Here is a 23,922-nt window from a genome sequence, read left to right as displayed (position 1 = left end):
GATTGTCATCGTAGGTTGGCTGGGGGTTTATTGTCCATCCTTCATATGGAATCAAACTGATGGAGCAGCTGTTCTCTGGAACACAGCTTTCCTTGTGGCAGGGGATATGGTGCTGGTGAGACACGCACAGCGTTTTAGAATTAGAGGCGAGTGGGGTGAGGAGTGAAACATCTAGAAAAATGGGCAGTGGTGACGGCCCTTGAGCACCATGATAAGGAGTTTTTACTTCATCTTGTAGCCCTTCCTCAGAATTGGCCTCACCTCTGGAGATGAATCTGAACTTTCCTTCTTGGTTTCCAGGATCTGAACAAGTATTTGCTCATGACAGTCCCAGGGACCTAGGAAGCTTCTGGTCAGCAATTGTCCAGACCATCATATCCTGCCTTGGTGTGGTCTGAACTGGAAAATCTGTGTGGCTGAAGAGAAGCCATGTATGTAGAAGAGATAACTGGAGTGCACTCTGTTTAGATTTAAGCTCTCACCATCTCACTATAATTAAGTGCCAAGTGGTTATTAAACAATACATTTACAGAATTCTGACAACTGTGTAAGAACCTTTCCTCTCCTACAGTGAATATTCCCCAGTAAATACGCTTGTAATATTTCACTGGCTTTTAATTAACCCGACTCGCCTATAAAACCATTTATCTTTTAAAAAGACTGTTGTTCCATGTGCAATACGTGTCAATAGATAATTAAAATGTTTTTCTTAGAGAATGAACAGGGAGATGTGATCTATGCATTTCAGAACGTTATTATTAAAACTGTTATTTATTGAGGTTTAAGCACTTGTTACTTGGTAACTATAGAGCGACCGTGTCTCTTTAATACCAAAATTAAACAGGCACTGCAGACAAAATGTGCAAGGTTAGAAAACCTCTTGGGTCATAATTAAATAGCGCAAGTAATAAAAGTTCAATTCTTGTTTAGGAAACAAATGCCCCGATCTGGCTTCTTTTCTATCAGGAATTGGGAAGGTGTGTCTTTGTTTTTCCAGGAGCAGCCTGGCTGTGTCGCTGTTTCAAACACGGACACTTTTTTCAGAGCATCGGAAGTTTCTTCTAGAAATAACAGCTACAAAGTGTTTGGGAAACCTTAAAATAAAAGACAGTGTGAAACTGCTTTGGTGAATGTAGACTTTTCTAGAACTAGTGGCTGACCAGAGCCCCACGCCTGGGAGTAGACCTGTGTCTGGGGATGGCAGCCCTCAGAGAGAGGCCATCCCATCCCCTGGTAGCAGGCAGCCTGGCAAGGGTCCCTTTCCCACTTCTCCTGGCTGCCCCAAGCTGCCCACCCTGGAGAAGCATCATGCTCGCCTCTTGGGCTAAGGACCCTAGCTTGTTGTCTCGTTTACCATGAGCCCCTTATTGTGGGTTCAGCTGTGTCCCCAGAAAGATGCTAAAGTTCTAACCCCCAGTACCTGTGAATATGACTGTATTAGTTTGCTAGAGCTGACATAACAAAGTACCACAGCCTGGATGTTTAAACAACAGAAATTGACTCTCACAGCCCCGGAGGCTGGAAGTCCAAGATCGAGGTGTTGGCAGGACTGGTCTTTCCCGAGGCCTCTCTCCTTGGCTTGTAGATGACGCCTTCTCCCTGTGTCCTCACCTGGCCTTTTCTCTGTGCACACATATTGCTGACCTCTCTTCCTCTTCTTATAAAGGCACCAATACTATTGGATCAGGGCCACGCTTATGACTTCATTTAACCTTAATTCCTCTTTAAAGACCCAATCTCCAAATACAGTCACACTGGGGATTAGGGTTTCAACATATGAAATTTGGGGGGGACACAATGGTGTCTGAAACAGTGACCTTATCTGGAAATAGGATGTCGAGTTACGATCACTAAGATCAGGATTCCTATTAGGATGGGGCCTCATGCAATATAACTGTATCTTTACAAAATAAGGAAATTTGGACAAAGAGACAGACATGTACACAGAGAGAATGCACATTAGGATGGAGGCGGAGCTCTGGGGGATGCACCTACAAGCCAGGAAGGCCAAAGATGGCCAGCAGGCCACCAGAAGCTAGGGGAAAGGATGGGACAAGGTCTCCTTCACAGCCCACAAAGAGTACCAACCCTGCTGACACCTTGATCTCAGACTTCTAGCCCCCAGAGCTGGAGACCACACATTTCTGTTGTTTAAGCCCCCCAGTCTGTGATACTTTGCTACAGCAGCCCCAGGAAATGAATACACCCTCTGGCAAAGAAATTCTATCACAATCTGATGCTCCAGCCAATCCTCACTGGGTTCTAACCCACAGACCTGGGGGACAAAGCCAGGTCCTCAGTCATTTAAAGGGACTGAGTAGACTAACATGAGATGCATGCAACAGTCTATTAGGGTGATGGAAACAGATATAACATATTATCATTTCATCTTAAATCGCATCTTTGTGTATATTTTATCATGTACAATATTAATACAGTAGTAGATGTATATGCTTTATAAGTAAACGTGCACTTATATCAGGGTAGGGAGGGGTCCATGTTCAAAATGTTTTGACTGATAGAGCTGTGTGATCACACAACTTGGAGACCACTGTTCCAAGGTGGGGAGTCAGTGATAAAAATTTTGTTGTTGTTGTTGTTGTTCCACAATTCATTTACTGAATTGGGGCAGGAGATTTAACAACAGATTGCGAGATAAGGCTGGGAGAGAAGAGTTCTTGCTTTCTCTCCCAGGAGCCAGTTGTGTCATGGATGCTTGTAGATCTTCCAAAATAGCCATCTGTTGTTGGGCAAGCTGGGTCTGAAGCTGGAGATTGGCACACATACATTCTAGGAGTCCTAGGCATTCCTTGGGCTTGTGCTCAATTCCTGAGGGCAGCTTTGTTGCCAGGATTTTCAGGAAAGTGGCTGGTGGGGAACTTGCTTGAAGTTTAATAAAGCTGGGGGAGGGTTTGGCTCGACAAAGAGGCACAGCATTACCTTCCTCTTTGGCTCTTCTGTTAGTAGGATGACTAGAACGCTGCTCCAACTGAACACCAACAGGTGTGGTGCTGCCCAGCCCAGTCCGATTGGACTACACTCCCATTTCACCCCTCATCAAATCGGCCATGTCTTCCCTCAACCGATGGTTTCAGTGCTGAAAAAATTAGACCAGAGAGCTCCTGTTCAGGAGGATTTCATGTACGAGTCAGAAGAAAAGATTTTAGAGTTCTAAAGAGAATTCTTAAGGTTGTAAAAGAAGATTCAACAAACAAAAGATTGGAGACAAATAGTAGGTTTTCCCACTGCCCTGGAGCACCACACTTGGATTACTCATGACGTCGTCATACGTCTCACAATTTGTAATATTTTGGCCTCCTTCAAGCCGAGGTGTCATTTGTCTCACCCTGAGGTCCTCTGAGCCCGACATCATGCATGTCCACAGTGTGGTCCCAGGTGGTGATTAACAGTGCTCTAGGTGGAGAGGAGATGGCAGGGCCCGAGCCGGCACCAGCACACGGGGAATCTTTCTCTTTAAGCCCCTCCATCCTGAGAGTGACAGGTGAACTGTGGGTCAGGAGGAGGAGAGACAGGAGAGTGAGACAGAGAGAAGCAGGAAGGCAAGCCTCAGAGGAAGAGGTAGGTAAACAGAGAAAAATACAGGAGGAGGGCATCTGAGAAGCAGAGATAGAGATGGTCAGAGGGCTGAGGGCGGAGGCAGAAGTTTGGAGGCAGAAAGGAGGGATGAAACCACGAGAAAAATTCAACGCTTGCTAAAGTTGTTCAAACACGTGGTAAGTTTCCGTACGTCATAATTTCAGTATGTTTAGGGCTTTACTTAGACATTACCCCAATCTGTATTATTGAACTCATTTGAATAAACATGCTTTACATCTGGAATTTTGGGCATTATGTTACAGGTTCTAGAGTGCACTGCGCCCTTGGGCTGGGAAAGGGCATATTTTTGGTGGGCACCAGACTTCAGGTTATGGAATCCGAAGGCCTGGATGTCAGCCATTAAGCCGCCCATCGGTGTCCTCGTCCCCTCCCCCTGGAAGTTGAGAACAGATGTTCTCTCTGCCCTAGTAGCTGCCTTGATTCCAGGAGAAAGGAGAGAGAGAGAGAGGAAGGGCTCTGGAAGTGGATGCGTCCTTTCCTCTCCTCCCTGTGTTACCATAGTATCTCGTTTCCTTGGTTACCGGTGGCCAAGGAAAGGACACTGGGCAAGTGCAGGATTTTGATGGAGCTCTCTAAAGAGAGATGTCAGCACAGACCTTGTCTCTTTTAAAAGAATACTCGTTCTGAGAGGTTGCTCAAGAATGGGGGTGGGGAAGAAATGGGTAGTTCTCATGAAGTTGGAATTTAGAAATTTCATTTCACTGGATAGAAATGAAGCACTTAAAAGATAACCTTGAGGAATCAAAGCCAGGGAGGCCTTACCCAGCTTTGCACATTGCTGGAAATCTGGAATTGGCAGGAAGGCTGTGATGCTAATTAAGAAATGATTTCTGCAAATGTTTACTTTAACTGCACCCAGCTTGGGCTAGCTCAGTAGCTGGCCTGCTCTTTTCCCTGGATAACTAAGCACGCTTGGGGAATATGGGAATTTGCCACTTCCGCTGGGAGCATCTGGCATCAGCCTTTAACAGTCCCAAGAGGCCACATAGACCTGTGAAGTCTCTCCTGAGAGCCTCTAGATTTTTTTTGACAGTTAAATGATGTGGAGGACAGTGGCCCTCAATTCTACTCAGCTTTTGAGAGTCAGTCAAGATACCTGTCCTTCCAATACGTTTGTCTTGACTTCTCCACCTAAGTTAGGTGCCCTTCTTCAAGAACCCCAGGAACTACATTTTATCATTGAAAATTTCATCATTGCATTTACTACATTGTTCACTAATTGTATGATTATTAGTCTTTCTCCTATGCCTGGTTTTGAGTTTTCTCATTTTTATTTCTTTTTTAAAAATGTCTTATTTTGGGAGGGAGAGTAGGTAACACATAAAGGTGGTTAGACAATTAGATCAGTACAAAATGGTCTATGATGAAAAGCCTCCTCTGGCTGGAGCCCCCATTCTTGCCCCACACCCTCTGGGCAGCCATCGTTTCCACTTCTTGTGTGTTCTTCTAGAAAGTGGATGCAGAAATGAGCGTGTTCGTCTGCCTCCCTCTCTATTCCTCCTTCATCCTTTACCTTGCTCCCTGTCTCTCTTTTACCCAAATGATACAATCCACACTATTCTGCTTATTACATTTTTTAAAATAAGTCATCTATCTTGAAGATCTTTTTTATATAAGTATGTATAGAACTTTTAAAAAATTGCAGTGTAGCATTCCACTGTATGAGTCTGCCTCTTTTCTCACTCATCTAGGATTTCCAAAGGCTCCTAGTACAGATCCAGCCCATAGTAGATGGTCGATGAGCATTCGTCAAATAGACGAATGAATGAAAACTCTCTGTGTTGAGAGATCTTAATTAGAGCCTCAGGAATATGAAAAGTTCAACTACATGGAAACATTTCTTTCCCCCAGAGTAAGACATATGGGGGCGGGGAGTGGGGTAGTGCCAGTGGACCTTCTGTGGGAAGAGGAAAGGAAAAAGAGACCAAAGGTATTCCAAGTGGAATTAGACATAAGAGCCCAGCTTGCTGGGACTTTTATTTATTTGATGCACAGGTGGTCTCTCGGCTGGTGTTCTGTGAATCCTGTTCATTTTGGGGCCGGTATTTTTGATATGGGTCTGGATTTGTTCCCTCTGTTTTTGTTTGTTTTCTTTATGGGCAGGGACAGTGTGAAAGCTCTCTTTGACTGTCATCTGTGGCTGACTGCTAGCCCTGTGCAGCCTGGTTTATAGCTCAGCACCACTATGGTCAACTGCAGGCTGTCTGGGTGATGATGTGGGACATGCCAGCCGGCCTCACACACAGGGACACCTTTAGGTTTTCCAGGAGGATGGAGACTCCTGGAAATGGGGACTCCTTCCCCCACTTTCTTTCTGTGCTAAAGCTAATAGTTTAGGGGAAGCCGTGTGCACTATGGTTTCCTCCTTAGAGCCTATTGGCCTGAGTTTTGTCCTCCACACACACCTGCCCCCACTTTGAAACAGACAGGTATCCAGGCAGCTTGAAGGAGGCTGTGCTTTCTGGAAGAGGTGACAGAAGGGTGTGGCGTAAGAACTAAAATTAAGACTCAATATTACGTGTTGCGTTGGCATCTCGTAAAATTGGGAGGGCCTCCAATGGTTTAACTGCAAATTCTTCTTCTAAGACTGTTTCCAAGGACAAGGTCCCCAGCTCAACAACCCTCCTTTTCAAGGGACTAAGCACAGTTAGTTCCTGCTTAACACTGGGTAGTGGGTTTCAGTTCCCTCCCAGTCCATGGAATTATTCAAACAAAAACCACATGCTCCCATGGAAACAAGGAACACCTCTTGATACTAGAAAGCCTGCCTCTCACAGCCCCTGGTTTTTCACTCTTCCTGTGTGGCCCTGCCTGGCATTCAGTGCCCTCCTTCCCTGGGCTATGAGTATAACAATCTGCCGTGTTGATCTTATGCGTCCTGGGTCAGGTGTCATCCATCCCCATAACCCTAGGGTGTGAATCCCTGCCTCAGCAACAGGGTGAATGGGGCTTAGAATAAAGGGTGCCTGATTCTGAACTCTTAAGTGCATCAGCATCACCCGAAACACTTGTTAAAAATGTGCTTTACACACAAGAGATTCAGAAGTTCTGGGGTGGTGCCTAGGAATCTGCATTTTAACAGGCCCAGGTGGTTCTCACTTGGGTGATATGCAGCCATGATTTCCAAAGCCTCTCCCTGCAGTCTTAATGTTGATAGGGAGGCCTGTTCAACCTGGGAATCCAGGGAAGGGTAGGAAATACGATGTTCCACTGCCCTTGCATGATCTCTTTTGCCTTCCTGCACCTATAATGTGGGTCAGGGCTCACCAGTTCCATCAGCACTTGGTTCTAAAGGTCCGGGCCGAGAGCACTGGAACGTTCACAAGCTTGTTCTCCATTTGATAAACTCTGGAAGGTTAAGTCACAGAGTGCCACTGAGCAGGAACCTCGGAGGAGCCTCATGGGAGGATGAGGGTGGAGTGGGGAAGTGTGAGAGATGACTCAGTTTGGGGTCTGGACTTTCTCTTGAAGTTCAAAAGTTACCTTGCCTGGCAGGGCCAAGTGAGGAACAGGAGACCTCTCTTTCAAGATCTCTATTAATAGTTGAGTCTAAGTTTATAGGAAGTCACAGAAGAATTTGATATAGCTCAGCCACTGGGTTCATATATGCATCTGTTCATTCACTTTATGTTTATTGATATCTTATTATGCTCCAGGGAAGCATTGTGTCAGGTGCTGGGTAAACAGTGATGAATTAAATAGACATGGACCTTGGCCAGATGGAGCTCACAAACTGGTGGAGAAAAACATTAAAGAAGGAACCAAATAAATACATAATACTGATTGGTTAAGTGCTATAATGGAAAAGATGCTATGAGGGTCTTATCAGGATTCTTTCATTTGCAACAGTAGAAACCCGACTCAAAATGGCCCAAGCAGAAAGATGAATTGGCTCAGGTAACTGGGCCTTTATCTCACTGCCTTTCCTCCATTAGCCTTCTTCTCTTGGGCTTTCCCCCCCTGCTAAGGGTCCTGCTTGCCAGCAGCCCTGTGGATATGTTTGCACAGCTTGTAATCCAAGAAGAAACAGAACTTAGCTCTCAGTGCCCTTTGCAAAACTCCTGAGAGAGGACTTTGATTGGCCGTTCAGCAATCACTTGCTCAGTTCTGTAACTATGGGGACCACCTGAACCCCAGGGAATGGGGAAAGAACAACTCCCCAAAGGTATGGAGGTTAAAGGTGGGAAGAGAGAATTACACAGACAATGTCCACTACACAGAGGAACCTCACGGGGTTTGTGGAGTTGGGAAGGGCCTTTCTTAGGAACTGCTGTTTGGATGGAGATGTTCTTTCCCTGTTTCTGAAAAGGTGTAGATGCATTAGAGATACAAACAGGAGAGGGGACAGCATATCTGGACTGTTCTTTACATCTGCAAATCGTTTAGGGATGGGAAGGCATAGGGAGGCTTCCTAAATAACTACAAGTCAAGTCAACAACTGTTGAGCTACCCCAGGGGAAATTGTTCTGAGTGGAGCAGGTTGCCTTCTTCCCCAGAGAGGCAAGTGTTGGCCGAGACTACATCTGATGATGGCAACTTGTGGCCCCTCTGTCTGGGTTAACACTTGGCTTGCTTTTTAAAAGAATTTTTAAAAATAATTTTATTTCTCCCTTTTATTAAAAAATTAAAGGGTATGTACAGTATACAATGTTTATCTCAGAAATAAATTAAGAAAAATCAGGTTAGCAAAAAACAAAACAAAAAATCACTCTAAATCTCACTTTCCACTTGGGAACATTGTGATATAACCTTCTGTTTCCTTCTTCTCTTCTCTTCCCTTACTCCCCTTCTCTCTCTTTCCACATACACACAGGTATATGTGTGTGCCTACATATATGTGTCTATGTATCAATATTTATATATACATACATAAAAATGGACTCAATTATAAAATGTTCTGAAATCTGAATGACCTATCATATAAATAAGTATAACATTATGTCATCCTTTTAAGTGTCTCCCTCCGTTTATTAGGAATATTGTTCTATAGTTTTCTTTTTTTTTCCCCAGGTTTATTGAGATGAAATTGACATAGACCACAGTGTAAGTTTAAGCTGTACAGCACAGTGATTTTATATATGTATATATTGCAAAATGATCACCACAACAATGTTAGTTACCACCTCCAGCACCTCACATAGCTACAATTTCTGGGTGTGTGGTGAGAGCTTTTAAAACCTACTCTGTTGGCAACTTCCAAGTTTCTAATACAATACTGGTAGCTATAATCACCATGCACTACATCACCTCTCCAGAACTTATTCATCTTATAACTAGAAGTCTGTATCCTCTGACCACCTTCACCTGCTTGCATTTTGTCTATGGCGGCTTTGCATTACAAGGACAGAACTGGGTAGTTGCAACAGATGTTCTATAGTTTTCTTTTCTTGTAATATAGTTGTCAAGTTTTGGTTTTAGAGTTAAACCAGCCTCACAAAATGAATTGGGAGGTAATATCTCCTCCTCTTTCTTCTGAAAATTTTTGTAGAATTGGTATAATTTCTTCCTTAAAAGTTTGATAAAATTCACAAGCAAAGCTTTCTGGGCCTGGAGTTTTCTCTGGGGGAAAGTTTTAAATCAAACATTCAATTTCTTTAATAGATATAAGGCTATTCAGATTTTTCTATTTGACAATTTTTGCTTTCAAAAAATTTGCCCATTTCATCTGTGCTTTTCAATTTATTGGCATAAAGTTGTTCATAATATTCTCTCATTTCCTTTTAATTTCTATAGGATCTATAGTGATGTTTCTTCTGTCATTTCTGATATTGGTAACATCTCTCTCCCTCTCTTTCTTTCTTTCCCCTACCCTTTCTTTCTATCAGTATGGCCAGAGATTTCTCAATTTTATTTATATTTTCAAATAACTGGCTGTTGGTTTCATTGATTTTAAACCTTTCATTTTATTTCGAATATAAGCATTTAAAGGCATAAATTTCCTTCTAAGCACTACTTTAGCTGCATCACACAAATTTCAATAGGTTGTATTTTCAACATAATTCATTTAAAATATATTTTCTGTTTTCTCTTGTGGTGTTTTATTTGACTCATAGGCTCTTTAGAAATGTGTTATTTAGTGTCCAAATATTTTTTCATTTTCCAATTGTTTATTTGTTGTTAATGTTTTTAAATTTGATTTCGTTTGATCAATTTGATCAGACTCCAGACACAACGTGATTTCAATCCATTTAAATTTACTGAAGCTTTTTTGTTTGCTTTTTATGGCCCAGCATATGGTCTATCTTGGTAAATGTTTTAAAAAATATAATGTGTATTCTACTGATTTTAGCTACTGCATTCTATAAATACCAGTCAGTTGAGCTGCTTGAGACTGTTCTTCAAGTGTTTTGTATCTTTACAGATTTTCTGTCTACTTATTCTATCGATTACTGAAAAAGGTGTGCTAAAATTTCCAACAATAACTGTGAATTTGTCTTTTTCTCCTTTTATTTCTGTCAGTTTTTACCCATGTATTTTGAAGGTTCGTTATTAGGTGCATTCACATTTAGGATGGCTTTGTATTCTTGATGAATTGACCCTTTTATCTTTATGAAATGGCCCTCTTCATGTCTTTCAATACAGAAGAATCAAGAACACTTTCCAATTCAGTTAACGGGGCTGGCATTACCTTGATACTAAAACCAGATCAAAACATTACAAGATAAAACTATAGAACAATATCCCTCATGCACATAGACAAGAGCATCCCCAAGAAATACTGACAAATTGAATCCAGCAATATGCAAAAAGCACAATACATTATGTCAGTTTGAGTCCTCCAAGAAGCAGATGCTGAGATAGAGCCAGGATTGCAAGAAATTTATTTGGGGGTAACGCCTGTGAAGGATAAGGGGTGAGAGCACAATTATTCAGGGAAAGCTCTCAAGCTATGATGTAGCTCTGACACCTGTGAAAGGAAAGAGAGGAAGTAGGATTGGGCAGGAAGAACCTCAGACTATGGCGCAGCCCTAACAAAACCTTGACTACCCACTGGGAGCTCTGTAGAAAAGACTGCTCATTAGAGAACTCCTGTATTTGCCAGGACTGGTCAGGTCCCAGGACCAATACTACGCTCTTTCATTGTCCAGGAGCTGTCTGGGAAGAGCAAGGTCTTGGTTCAAGTGCTATGGCTGATCCCATAGGTGCTGTAGCTAAAGGCTGTCAGCTAAATATATTCCTCATATCCGAATCGCAACTCCTTTCTTAAAGGAATATCTAAGAACCAAAATTTCATGGCACAGACCAAATGGGGTTTATTCCAGGCATGCATGATTAATTTAACATTTGAAAATCAATCAATGCAATTCACTATATTAACAGAATAAAAGAGAAAACCGTATGATCACCTCAATAGATGCAAAAAAAAATTTCAACATTCATGTACCATAGTTTTTCAGCAAATCAAAAATAGAAGGGAACATCCTCAACCTCATAAACCTAAAACCTAGAGTTAACATCATACATAATGGTGAAAGATGGAACTCTTGGCAAGAATGTCATATCAATACTCCTGTACAACAAATCAATAACATAAAAAATGAAAAGAAATAAAAGGCATGCAGATTGGAAAGGAAGGAGTAAAACTTCTTTGTTTACAGATGACATGATCATCGATATAGAAAAATCCCAAGAAAATCATAAAAATTGTTATTGGAAAAAAAATAAGTGAATCTTAGTACAGGATAGAAAGTCAAAAAACAAAAACCAATTGTTTTTCTATTTACTAGCAGTGAAAAATTGAAATAAAAATAAATACCACTTACAATAATATAAAAAACAAAATACTTGGGTATAAATCTAATAAAATATGTGCACAATCTGTATACTAAAAATATTCCTGAGAGAAACTAAAGAACACCAGAGTAAATGGGATAACCACATTTATAGATCAGAGGCTTGTTATTGTTAAGATGTCAGTTCTCCCTAAAGCAATCTATAGATTCATGGCGATCCCAATATAAATCTGAGCAGGATTTTTTTAATTTGACAAGCTGATTCTAAAATATATATGAAAATGCAAAGAATTTAGAATAGCCAAAATAATTTTTGAAAAATAAGAAGGACATTGGAGGACATATACTACCTGATTTCAAGACTTACTATAAAGCTGCATTTATCAAGGCAGTATGGCGTTGCATAAGAAATCAACATATAGATCAGAGGAACAGAAGGGAGATTACAGAAATAAACTTGCACATATAAGGCCAACTGATTCTTGACAAAAGCGCCAAAGTAATTCAGTGAGGAAATGCTAGTCTTTTCAACAAAATTGTAGGCCTGATGTGATAAATGATGTAGAAAAATTGGATATAAGTGTTGAAAAAATAAACCTCTACCATTACACATAAAATATAAAACATAAAACTAGAAATTATCATAGACAAACATAGAAATGAAAACTATGATGTTTCTAGAAGAAAATATAGGAGAAAACTCTTTGCAACTTTGTTAGGCAATACTGTATTAGACAGGATATAAAAAGCACAAACGATAAAAATTGGATAAGTCAGACTTCATAAAAATCCAAAAGGTACTCTTTTGAAAAACACTCTTTAAAAAAGGAAAGGTAAGGCAAAACTGGGAACTAATTCACAATACCTCCATCCAGCAAGGGACTTGTATATGAAATCTTTAAAGCACTCTAACAATATGATATTAAAAAGACAGATATTCTAATTTTCAAATAGACAAAATATAGACATTTCTCCAAAGAAGACATACAGATGACCAACAAGCACATGAAAAGACGTTCAACATCACTAATTATTAGAGAAATGGAGATCAAAACTACAGTGAGGTATCACCTCACACCAGTTAGAATGACCATTATCCAAAAGTCTACAAGCAATCAATGCTGGAGAGGGTTCAGAGAAAAGGGAACCCTCCTACACTGTTGGTGGGAATGTAAATTGGTATAGCCACTATGAATAACGGTATGGAGGTTCCTTAAAAAACTAAAAATAGAGTTACCATATGATCCAGGAACCCCATTCCTGGGCATATATCCAGAGAAAACTCTAATTCGAAAAGATACATGCACCCCAATGTTCATAGCAGCACTATTTACAATAGCCAAGACATGGAAGCAACCTAAATGTCCATCGACAGATGAATGGATAAAGATGTGATATATATGTGCAATGGAATATTACTCAGCCATAAAAAGAATGAAATAATGCTATTTGCAGCAACAACATGGATGGACCTAGAGATTATCATACTAAGTGAAGTAAGTCAGAGAAAGACAAATATTATATGATATCACTTATTTGTGGAATCTAAAAAATAATACAAGTGAACTTATTTACAAAACAGAAACAGACTCATAGACATAGAAAACAAACTTATGGTTACCAAAGGGGAAAGAGGGGGAGGGATAAATTAGGCATATGAGATTAACAGATACTTGCCAATATATAGACAATAGAAAAATAACAAGAATTTACTGTATAGTACAGGTAACTATACTCAATATCTTATAATGACCTATAATGGAAAGAACCTGAAAAAGAAATATATATACATATATATATATTAAAAACCACAGTGAGATACAACTACACACCCATTAGAGTGGCCAAAATGAAAAAGAATGACAATACCAAGTGTTGGCAAAGTTGTGGCACACCTGGAACTCCCATGCGTTGTTAGTAGGGCTGTAAAATGGAACATTTGGAAAACATTTAAGCAGTTTTTAAAATAATTTAACATATACTTGCCACACGACCCAACCATTTCACTGCTAAGTATTTACCTAAGGTAATTAAAACATATGTCCACAAAAAAACCTAAAAAGGAATATTTATAGAAGTTTTACTCAGGATAGTCCCAACTTGAAATGACCCAAACGTGCACTAACAGTTATACAGTATTCGTACAATGGAATACTGCTCAACAATAAAAAATGTACTACTAATACAGACAACAACATGGATGAATCTCTAAAACATTATGCTTAGCTAAAGCAACAAAACACAGAAGACTACATAGTATATGACTCAATTTAGATAAAATTCTGCACTGCTATATTCATTGCAGAATTATTCATAGGAGCCAAGACATGGAAGCAACTTAAACGTCTACTGACTGATGAATGGCTAAAGAAAATGTGGAATATACATACAATGGAACTCTATTCAGCCTTGAAAAAGAAAGAAATGCTGCCACTTGCAGCAGCGTGGATGAATCTGGAGGACATTATGCTAAGTGAAATAAACCAGACACAGAACAAACACTGCATGATACCATTTATATGAGGAATCTAAAATAGCCAAACTCATAGAAGGGGAGAGTAGAATGGTGGCTGCTAGAGCCTGGAGGGCAGGAACAGAATATGGGAAGGTATTAGTCAAAGGGCACAAAGTTTTAGTTATGGAAGATGGAAAAATCCTAGAGATTTACTGTACAGCACAGAGCCTATAGTTAACAATGCTGTAGCGCACACCTAAATACAATCAAGAGGGCGGCTCTTATATGTTCTTATTACAAAAAGTAATAATAAATAAAGAAGGTAGGATGAAACTTTTGGAGGTGAGGGATAGGTTTCTGGCATAGATTGTGGTGATGCTTTCACAGATGTATAATTATCTCCAAACTCATCAAGTAGTATATATTAAATACGTATAGTATTTTGGTAGGTCAATCGTACCCCAAAGAAGAAATTCTATAACAGACAACATTAATCTACAGTGACAGAGAATGGATTACTGGTTGCCTGGAACTGAGAGGTTGGGGGAGATTGTCAAGATCATGAAGGAACTTCTTGAGTTGATGGCAATGTTATGTGTCTTGACCGAGGTGAAGGTCTCATGGGTATATTCATTTGCCAACTCATAGAATCAATGGGTGTGTTTTACTGCATGTAAATGAAACCTTAACAAAGTTACCTTGATGAAAAAGAGGCTCCTAAGTGTTTAACTATATGGACTTATTGAGTCACTTATTTAATAAATTTTCTACTCTTGGATATTTAGGGTATTTCTGATTTTTCATATTTAAAAAATACCCTTATGCACATATGTGCACATACATCTTCAAATATATATTCAATGATTTCTTTAGGTTAAATTTCTAAAATTGGAATTTCTATGTTAAGCAGTGTGCATCATTTGATACCTACTGATAACATGACGTCTATAGATGTTGAATCAAATTTCAACCCCACCAGTCACCAGGGAAACACAGAAGGGACTGAGCGGAGGATGGAGATGGCTCAACCTAAGCCCATCCCAAAGAGAAAATGATGAACCTTCAGAGACTCAGCTGTAGGGTCCCCTCTCTCTTGCTTGTGAGAAAATCTGTGCCTTTGCTTTTATGCAGTTCAATAACCACAGGTGTTGTGGTTATTCTGACAATATCACAACATCAGGCACTGATTCACTCTGGGAGGAGAGGATTGGAGGTTGAGAGGGATTCTCAGGAATTAGGAGCCTTGCTTTCATAGAATTAATTTTTTTAATTGTGGTAAAATATATACAACATTAAAATTTCCATTTTAACCAATTTTTTTAAAGTAGACTTTTAAAAAAAGGAGTTTTAGGTTCACAGCAAAACTGGGCAGAAAATACAGAGTTTCCCTATAGCCCCTTCCCCTACATATGCATAAACTCCCCAGTATCAACACCCCCGACCAGAGTGGGACATCTGTTACAATTGACAGAACCTACATTGATACATCATTGTTACTCAGCAGTTTATATTAAGGTTCATTCATGGTGTTGTCCGTTCTATGGGTTTAGACAAATGTATGGTGACATGTCTCCACCATCAGAGTATCACATAAAATAGTTTCACACCTTAAAAATCCTCTGTGCACTGCCAGTTCACCAGTTTCCCTGCACTCCTAACCCCTGCCAACCACTGATCATAGGATTATTTTTAAACATGGGCAGAAAAACCCAAACATTAAACAAATAATTACAATAAAGATAAACAAATAGAAAAGCAATGTGATAAGAGCTACCTCAGAAGACCAGGAGAGGCCGCACAGGATATACTTGTTGAACGGAGGGCCGATGCCGCTGGAGGACATGTGTCACAGAAGCTGGGCCTAACCTGGGGAGGGGGGACCTCCCTGAGGAGGTGGAGAGTGGGCTGGGCAGGAGGAAGCAGACCACGTGTGCCCACATGGGAAAGGCCTGAGGGGAGAAACTGAGTCCTGACTGTCCTTAGGATGGACGCCTGAAGAAAGGGAAGGAAGCCTGAGATGTCCCATTAGCGCCAGCCCCTGTCTGCACCCAGATCTGGAGGTAGGGGTTGCAGACTGCGGAAGGCCTTCCAGCTCCACTGTCTGACTGCTCGTGTTCCCAGCACGCTCCATCATAGTCAGTGTCAAGGTTAAGAGCATAGACTCTGGAGTCAGACTGTGCATTCAAAGCCCTGTCTACTTCTTACTGGTCATGGGCCTGTGAGCGGTAGATGCTGCCTCTTTGTGTCTCAGTTTCCTCATCTGTAAAACGGAGATAATAGTAGTGCCTACCTCTTGGCTTGCCATGGGGATTAAACGAGTACATCCCTGTAAAGCTCTTAAAGGCCTCAGTAAAGTTTAGCTGCTCTAATTATCATTCAGTGAGCATCTACAGCATGCCTGGGCTAAGCCAGGATCATCTCTCGGTGCTGGAGACCTGGCGTGAGGAAAACAAATAGATGTCTCCTGTGATTGCACCTACATGCTAGTGAGGGGAAACAGTTGAACAACGAAGGAAACAGAAATGCAGGAAAAGACCAGACATGATAAGTGCTGTAATGCGGGAGGGGGTGACTGGGGATGGAAGGTTCTTTAGGTTTCCGTTGGGTGGTCAGCAAAGCTCTCTCTGGGGAAGTGCTACTGGAGCAAAAATATGAATGGCAAGTAAAACAAGCCATACAAAGTTCTGGAGGCAGAGCCTTGCATCCACACGTGCAAAGGTCCTGGGGTGGTCTTGGTGTAACGGAGGAGCAGGAAGAAACTTGTGAGGCTGGAGTACAGTGAATGAGGTAGAGACGAAGAAAGAGCGCCCAGAAACCCCATGCACTGCAGGTCAGAGTGAGGAGTTCAGACTCTTTAGTGCTATCACAGAAATACTCTGGATGGACTTTAGGCAGGAGAGTGATATATCTGATAGACCAGATTGACTGTGATGTTCTTGTTCCTTCCTCTAATGTCCTTTTGTCACATTCTTAACCATCGGTCATGCCAATCCAGTACCCTAAGTTTGTTCAGAATGCACCAGTATATTTCTATGAGACTGGCTATAACCTCGTGTGTCCATGTTCATACTGCATGGAATAAGTATTCAAACCGTGGAGATTTTGTTGTTGCTGTTGAACCTAGTTGTTAGTCTTTACTCACAAGTGGTATCCATACATACTGGTATGGTTTTTAAACTGTGACCACACAGACATGCAACTGGTTCTTGCGGCAGAAAACATGACTTTGTGATAAAAGTCAAAAAGTTCCAAAATGTACTCAATATTCTGTGATAACCTATATGAAAAAAGAATCTGAAAAAGAATGAATATATGTATATGTATAACGGAATCACTTTGCTGTAAACCTGAAACTAACACAACGCAATAAATCAATTATACTCAAATAAACTTTTTTTAAAAGTTTCCCCCCAAAATGCACCACTCATGAAGAGCGGTCCTGGGAGCAGCCTCTTTCCTGAGCCCCCCTCCTTCCTTCCCCACCCCAGGCCACTGCCCAGAGGCGGGACTATGGGGCCACGACCAGGACTGTGTCTCATGAGCTGCCCTGAGGATGTAGGAATCCCACTCGCTCCTCGGTCATCAGCTGTCTTTCTGAGCATGTCTCTTGTGTCTGGCACTGAGCTGGAGGCTGTGGGCACCAGGAGTGGATGCTGAGGTCTCTGTCCACCTCCTGGAGGGAGCTTGGTCTAGTTAAGGAGTTAAGACTTGCCTGAAATAATTAGTAAGTGGTTTAAGGCATGATCAAAATTCACTGTTAGATTGGATGGCTTATCATCAGCTGAGGGCTATAGGAGTTCAGAGAGCCAGCAATGGAGCTGCTAGATTTCAGAGCTCCCGCAGACCATGGCAGTAGCCAGCACCCCTGATAGAAGATTCCCACATCAACTGCAGTCCTGTCAAACCTGCTGAGAGAAAACAGACACTCTGGGGTAAACTCGAGAAAGACTGTGATAGCAGCTACCTCCGTGGGAGCTGGGCCACCCCTACACACACACACACACACACACACACACACGCGCGCGCGCGCGCCTCTTTAATACTTGTGATCCTGGTAGAAGTGAAAAGTTCACAGCTGAACATTACCACCCTGACCTTTAAATGTCTTCAGGTAAATAGCAGAGATCTGGGTGTGGGAGTGGGAAGCTTCAGCTGGAATATCCAAGTTCTGAGGACTGGCCCTGCAGGTTGTGCTACTGACCTGATTTCGGCATGTTCAGAAAACCTTCCTCTGTATCAACCAACCAGCCAGCATTTTAAAATTTTTTATATATACATTTTTTAATTTTAATTTTTTTTCCAGTTTTCTTGAGGTGTGATTGACATACATCACTGTATAAGTTTAAGATACTGGTTTGACTTACATATATTGTGAAATAATTACCATAATAAGCTTAATTAGCTTCCATCATCATCATATCATATAGCTACAGTAAAGAGAAAAAGCAAAAAAAGAAAAAAACATTTTCCTTGTGATGAGAACTTTTAGGATTTATTCTCTTAACAACTTTCCTATATAACCTTCAGCAGTAGAAACTCTAGTCATCATGTTGGACATTACATCCCCAGTACTTATTTATCTTGTAACTGGAAGTTTGGATCTTTTGACGTCCTTCATTCAACTCCCGCTCCCCCCATTCCCTCCCTCTGAATATGATCTATTTTTCTATTGGTTTGTTTTATGCTCTTTTAAAATTTTTTTGTTTGTTTTTTAGAGTCCACATATAAATGTGATTATGTAGTATTTGTCTTTCTCTGTCTGATTTATTTCACTTAGCATAATGCCCTCATAATTCCTCCATGTTTTCACAAATGGTAAGATTTCTCAAGGCTAAATAATATTCTATTATATATATGTATATACATATATACATATACCACATATTTTTTATCCATTCCTCTGTCAATGGACACTTACCAACCGTACTTATTGAGCACCTACTGTCTGCCTGGTGACACAGGCCTGGTATGTATCTTCAAAGAACTTACAGTCAACTAGGAAAGACGCCATGTACATCCAATAACCACCAAGTGACAGTGAGGTGATTGACAGCTTGGCTGCAGACCAGAAAGCCCTAAACCAGAATCCCAACCCCCATCCCCACTCACCTGTGAGCCGCGGAAACTACACCAAGAGGTTCCACCTCCCCATCAAGAAAACAAGCTTAATAAGAAAATCTTTTTTTCAGGTTGATGTGAGGAAAAAGCACAAGTCCTGGCAAATAGTATACACTCAACAAATGTTAGGTCTTTTGAAAGTATTGCTCAGTAACTGCTATCCATGTTGTCATATTACATATTTACTAGTAATAATAACTGTGTGTGTTAGCTTGGGCTCCTGAAAGCAGACTGAGTTGGGGACTGTGTGTGGAAGGTGTGGTGGGAAGCGCTCTTAGGAAATACACCTGTGAGGTGGCAAGGGCGGCAGGAGTGGTCAGGGAGTGAAGCCCGTCCTACAGGGAGCTCTGGAGCTGGGGTGGCTCATCAGAGCTGTCGCACACAGGGACGGGGGGTAGCCTTTGTATCCCTGCATCAGCCAGCCTTTGGCCGTGGGAAAGGGCCAAACCCTGGGTGAGGCAGCTCTCTGCAGCTGAGGGTGACTGCCAGCAGCCAGGGGTCAGTGGGATCTGGGCAGGGCATCCAGAGCTCACTATGGTGTGTTACAGCACGTGGAACTCTGGAGCTCATGGATTTGGACTTTTGCTCTCGGCTGACAAGGGGCCTGCCATGTGACCATGAACAAGCCATGTTCCTTTTGGGGACCACAGCTTCCCCCAGATAAGACAAAATTGTTGGTCTGAAATTACTTTCAAGTCCAGCACTCCATGGGCTGAAGCAGTCAGAGAAGGCTTCCTGGAGGAGGAGTGACCTGAGCTGGGTCTAAAGGACCCAGTGTTGGGCTAAGCAGAGCAAAGAGGGGAAGATGAGGAAGCAGCCAGTGTTCTGTGTAGGGCACACTTTCAAAGGCAACCTTGGGTCTTTCCAGCCTCAACACTGGCCCCAACCCTCTCTGGGCCTCCAGGTTTTAAAATCCTTGAAGTCGGGGTCCATGTTCTGTTTGTGTTCGTCTACTGAAGGTCCAGCACAGACCTGAGCACCAATCGATGCTGAATTAAAAAGCAGCAGGGGACTTCCCCAGTGGTCCAGTGGCTAAGACTCCATGCTCCCAATGGAGTGGGCCTGGGTTCAATCCCTGGTCAGGGAACTAGATCCCGCATGCTGCAACTACAGATCTCGCATGCTGCAACGAAGACCTGACCAGCCAAATAAATAAATTAAAAAAAAAAGAAAAACAAAGCAGCAGTGCTCTGCTTCCCATCACCTCCCCTTGAGTCCTTATAGAAAACATGTAACAATGAGGACAATCCCTTCACCACGGAGTCTGTGATGAGCTGGTGGGCGGGTGGGAGAGCCTTGGCTGGATGCTGCAGAGTCTGCTGGGAACTGAATCCTGGGATTGTGGAGGAGGGTCCATGTTGTGCCCTGCTCCCTAGTAAAGAAGGGCTGCTAAGGAAGACCAGTTCTTCCCTACCCCTCCCCACATCCTCTGGGATGGAAAGGGAGCTGATGGAAGGATGCTCACCACCCAGCCCGTACAGGACCCAGACCTCCCTTGCCTTTGCAGGGACCACTGTGGACGCTCTGAGGTCTCCCCCAGACTGGATCCCTCCTTTCTCTTTTGATTTAGCACCTCCCACAGCTCCAACGGTAGCTTCCAGGGGTGGCCTTTCAGGGGTTAACACAGCCCATCTGCACTCTCTCCAAGTCCTCAATCCTCACCCCGGGTACCTTTCTTCCTGGGATTCTGAGATGGAGTTGATGCTCCCCACAGGCTGGGCTGAGCAGTTAATCCACACCCCGAGAGACTGAGCCTCCCTTCCACGTCTGGAGGAGCTCCGCTAGCCGTCTCCTGCTCTGGCAGGTGTTCAGCACCACTTTAGCAACACTTGGAGTTACTTCCAACCACAGGTTACACCAGCAGGAGTCCTTGGATCGGACAACTCAACCACTGGCCTGTTTTAAGCTCAAGGACTCAGTCTCTCCTTTGTCTCTGCTCCTCGGGTGCTCAGCCTTACAGCTCATTCAATTCCATTCCACATTTGCTGAAGCCCTATGATGTGCTGGAATCTCTGCTGGGTGCAGGGCATGCGGAAACAAATCAGACACAAGCCCCTGCCCACAGGTCTGGCGTGCAGAGTGCAGGAGGGGGCTCCAGCTTGCTATAGCTACTCAGTCCTCTTGTAGGTGAAGTTCCAGTCCTCAGGACGGTGCCTAGGATGACCTCAGGAAGTTTTTTTTTTTTTTTCTTGCGGTACGCGGGCCTCTCACTGTTGTGGCCTCTCCCGTTGCAGAGCACGGGCTCCGGACGCGCAGGCTCAGTGGCCATGTCTCACGGGCCCAGCCGCTCCACGGCATGTGGGATCTTCCTGGACCGGGTGATGCAGGCGGACTCTCAACCACTGCGCCACCAGGGAAGCCCCAGGAAGTATTTTTGAATGAAGGAATGAATAAAAGTACAGCTATGTGAAGTGCTCTAACAGGAACAGAGAACACAGACTTTGAAGAGCTAGGACTTAAAGATATAGGACTTGAACTCCGAAGACTTAGTTCAAGTCTAGGACTTTTACTAGTAAGTAAAAGTAAGCTAGTAAGCTGTGTGGTCTTGAGCTCCTGTCTTGATGTCTCTGATGGAAATGGGGATATAATATTTATCTATTTACTAGATTACTGTAAAACTCAAGTGAGGTAAGATGAAATAGTTGATGTCAAATGCTTGATATCAGTGTTCTTAGGAGGGCTCAGATGAGTCCACCTTTCTGGTTGGGGGAGTCAAGAAAGGTTTTCAGAGGCGGCATTCGAGGTGGGTCTTGAAAGGAAGACTTTGAGAAGCAGAGATTATATTTAGGCAGAGAACAGAGTGAGCAAAGGGACAGGGATACTTGGGAAAAGAGAATAGAAATTTTATGAAGATCCTGGAAATTATTATTTATTATGGTCTCAGAGAGGCAGTTTCGGTGGCAAGTTTTCAGAGCCCTGTGATCTCCCAGAAACCAGCTCTGTGCTCAGAGCTCCAGAGCTTCACAAAGGCCACTGGCTGCTAATTGCAGCTCTGTCAGCTGTGATGGGCTTTGTGAATGAGGAAGGGGGTGCCTTGGTGCTTCCTGGTTGCCGTGGTGTTGCTTTCACAGGGTCTGACAGTCCCCTCTTAAATACTCAACCTCCTGTCTGTCTAGATTTAATTGGTCAGTAGCTGTGAGCCGGACAAGCATATTTTTATTGCGTGTGCCGGCAAAACTTACACCAAATTAGCATTTGAAAATATTATTAAGACAGCAAGCAGCATCGCAAAAGAATGTGAGGCTGTGCATGTGTATCTGACTCTCCTCTGAGGCTGTCTTCTCATTCTGTTTCCCCTGGTAAACAAGGTTCTCTCGCCCATAACTATGCTTTTTAAAGATGGGTGGAGAGCTGGAGGTGCCTTATCTCCCTGCCTGCTCTTCCTCTCTTTGGGGTTCCTACAAGAGGGAGCGGTGCACGTCAGGAACAGTCGTGGAGGTGAAGGTGTGTCTTGCTTCGTTATTGACTAGGCTGGGGTCTGCGCGGAGCCTTCTGAGACTCCTGTGTGACTGCCGAGAACTGCTGACAGTAACAGGCGCCAGGATTACAGTTCTTAAGCAACGTGGGAGTTTCTCCCTCCCATGCAGGAAGCCTGGATGTGGGCAGTCTAGGGCTGGTGTGGCAGCTACACCATCATCAGGGTCCCAGGCTCCTTTATTTCTGCTCCACCATGCTGTGCCATGTGGCTTTCATCATCAAGTCCTTGGTTCTGAAGGGCCTCTGGAGTTCCTGTGGTCACAGCCCCATACCAGCCAGGAAGCAGGAGGGAAGGGGCGGCCAAAGGGCCCGTGTCAGCTGCCATCTGCTCGAGGGCGGGCCTCTACCTCCTACCTGACATGTCTATGTACAACCCCCTGGCCATATCATGCTTCAAACAGGGCTAGGAAATGCAGCCTCTCGGCTGGACACATTGAGTCCAGAATAAAATCAGAGTTTGTCACTAAGGAAGAAGGGAGGATAGATACCTCTCGGGCAACCAGCTGTCTCTGCCACAACCCAGGCCTGCCCCACCCAGATCAGCCAACCACGTGGAGGCGGGAGGATGGCTGGACCTGCCCAGGGCTGGGCACGCTGGGGCACAAGGTGCAAGCAGGAGCTTCACTACAGTGACTTGTGTTTGCACATGTGTCCCGTGCACTGGACCTCGCAGGACGCAGCCCTGTCCATAACTGTGATGAACTAGAAAGAAGAGCTGCGTGTGTGTCCCAGCTGGAGAACACGATGCGGCAGTTAACGACGAGGAACAGATCTGTGGACCAAGGTGGGGCAACGTGCAGAAGGCCCCCAGCGCCAGGCCCCCTCTGTCCCCTTTATTGTGCATTCCCCCAGCTGCCCTGATTTAGGGATTCTTTGGGGGTAGGCTTGGGGGAGCTGCTTGAAGAGGGAGTGAGGGGCTTCATTCTGGGAGGGCCTGGGAAAGGAGAGGAAATGTGGGCCTGGCCCACTCTAATGACTACCGCCCAGGGAAGGAGACATACAGGTGCAGCAGAACTGAGGAATGCTCAAGATCTGCAGAAGCCAGGCAGGAAGCCATGAGCAAATACAGGGCCCAGGCGCACTCTTCCCCTTGGGAATTAAAACTAGGGGTGTGTTTCCCTAAGAATGCTTTCCCCAGGGCCCCAATTTCTGGGAAGTCCACCTGGGGTTATTTGGCACAAATTCAAGTTTTCAGTCAACCTCAATGTTAACTGATTTTTTTTTAAAGTAAACTTTTTGATTTCTGAGCGTAAAAGTTTATTATAGTCAACAGGGCTTACCTGGACAGAAGGATCATGGCTGCTTTTGTTTCTGTCTGTATTTTTTTTTTGAATTAGGCTAAATGGATCAATTGCATATTTTTATAAAGACTGATTATCCAAAAATTTCTCAAGAAATAAACTTTCATTAAGTTACAAAGCAGAACAAAGGTCATTGGCCATTCATCCTGAAAAATTTCCTCGCAGAAAACTTGGAACGTACAGAAAAGTGGAAAGAAAAAGAAAACATAATCACCCCTAG

At 43.1% G+C, this 23,922-nt stretch overlaps 1 protein-coding gene across 1 annotated transcript; it reads right to left on the bottom strand.

The window, feature by feature from the left end:
- Nucleotides 1–2,611: 2,611 nt before the first annotated feature.
- On the bottom strand, nt 2,612–3,370 carry LOC307178432 (TSSK6-activating co-chaperone protein; the record flags this gene model as incomplete). Its single annotated transcript, XM_079906627.1, has 2 exons — nt 2,612–3,034; nt 3,347–3,370. The coding sequence occupies 2 exons, from the start codon at nt 3,368–3,370 to the stop codon at nt 2,612–2,614; spliced, it is 447 nt and encodes a 148-aa protein (XP_079762753.1).
- Nucleotides 3,371–23,922: the final 20,552 nt, after the last annotated feature.

The sequence above is a fragment of the Stenella coeruleoalba genome (genome assembly GCF_951394435.1).
Source record: "Stenella coeruleoalba genome assembly, chromosome: 20".
Lineage (NCBI taxonomy): Eukaryota > Metazoa > Chordata > Mammalia > Artiodactyla > Delphinidae > Stenella > Stenella coeruleoalba.
This window is presented reverse-complemented; position numbering and strand designations above follow the sequence as displayed.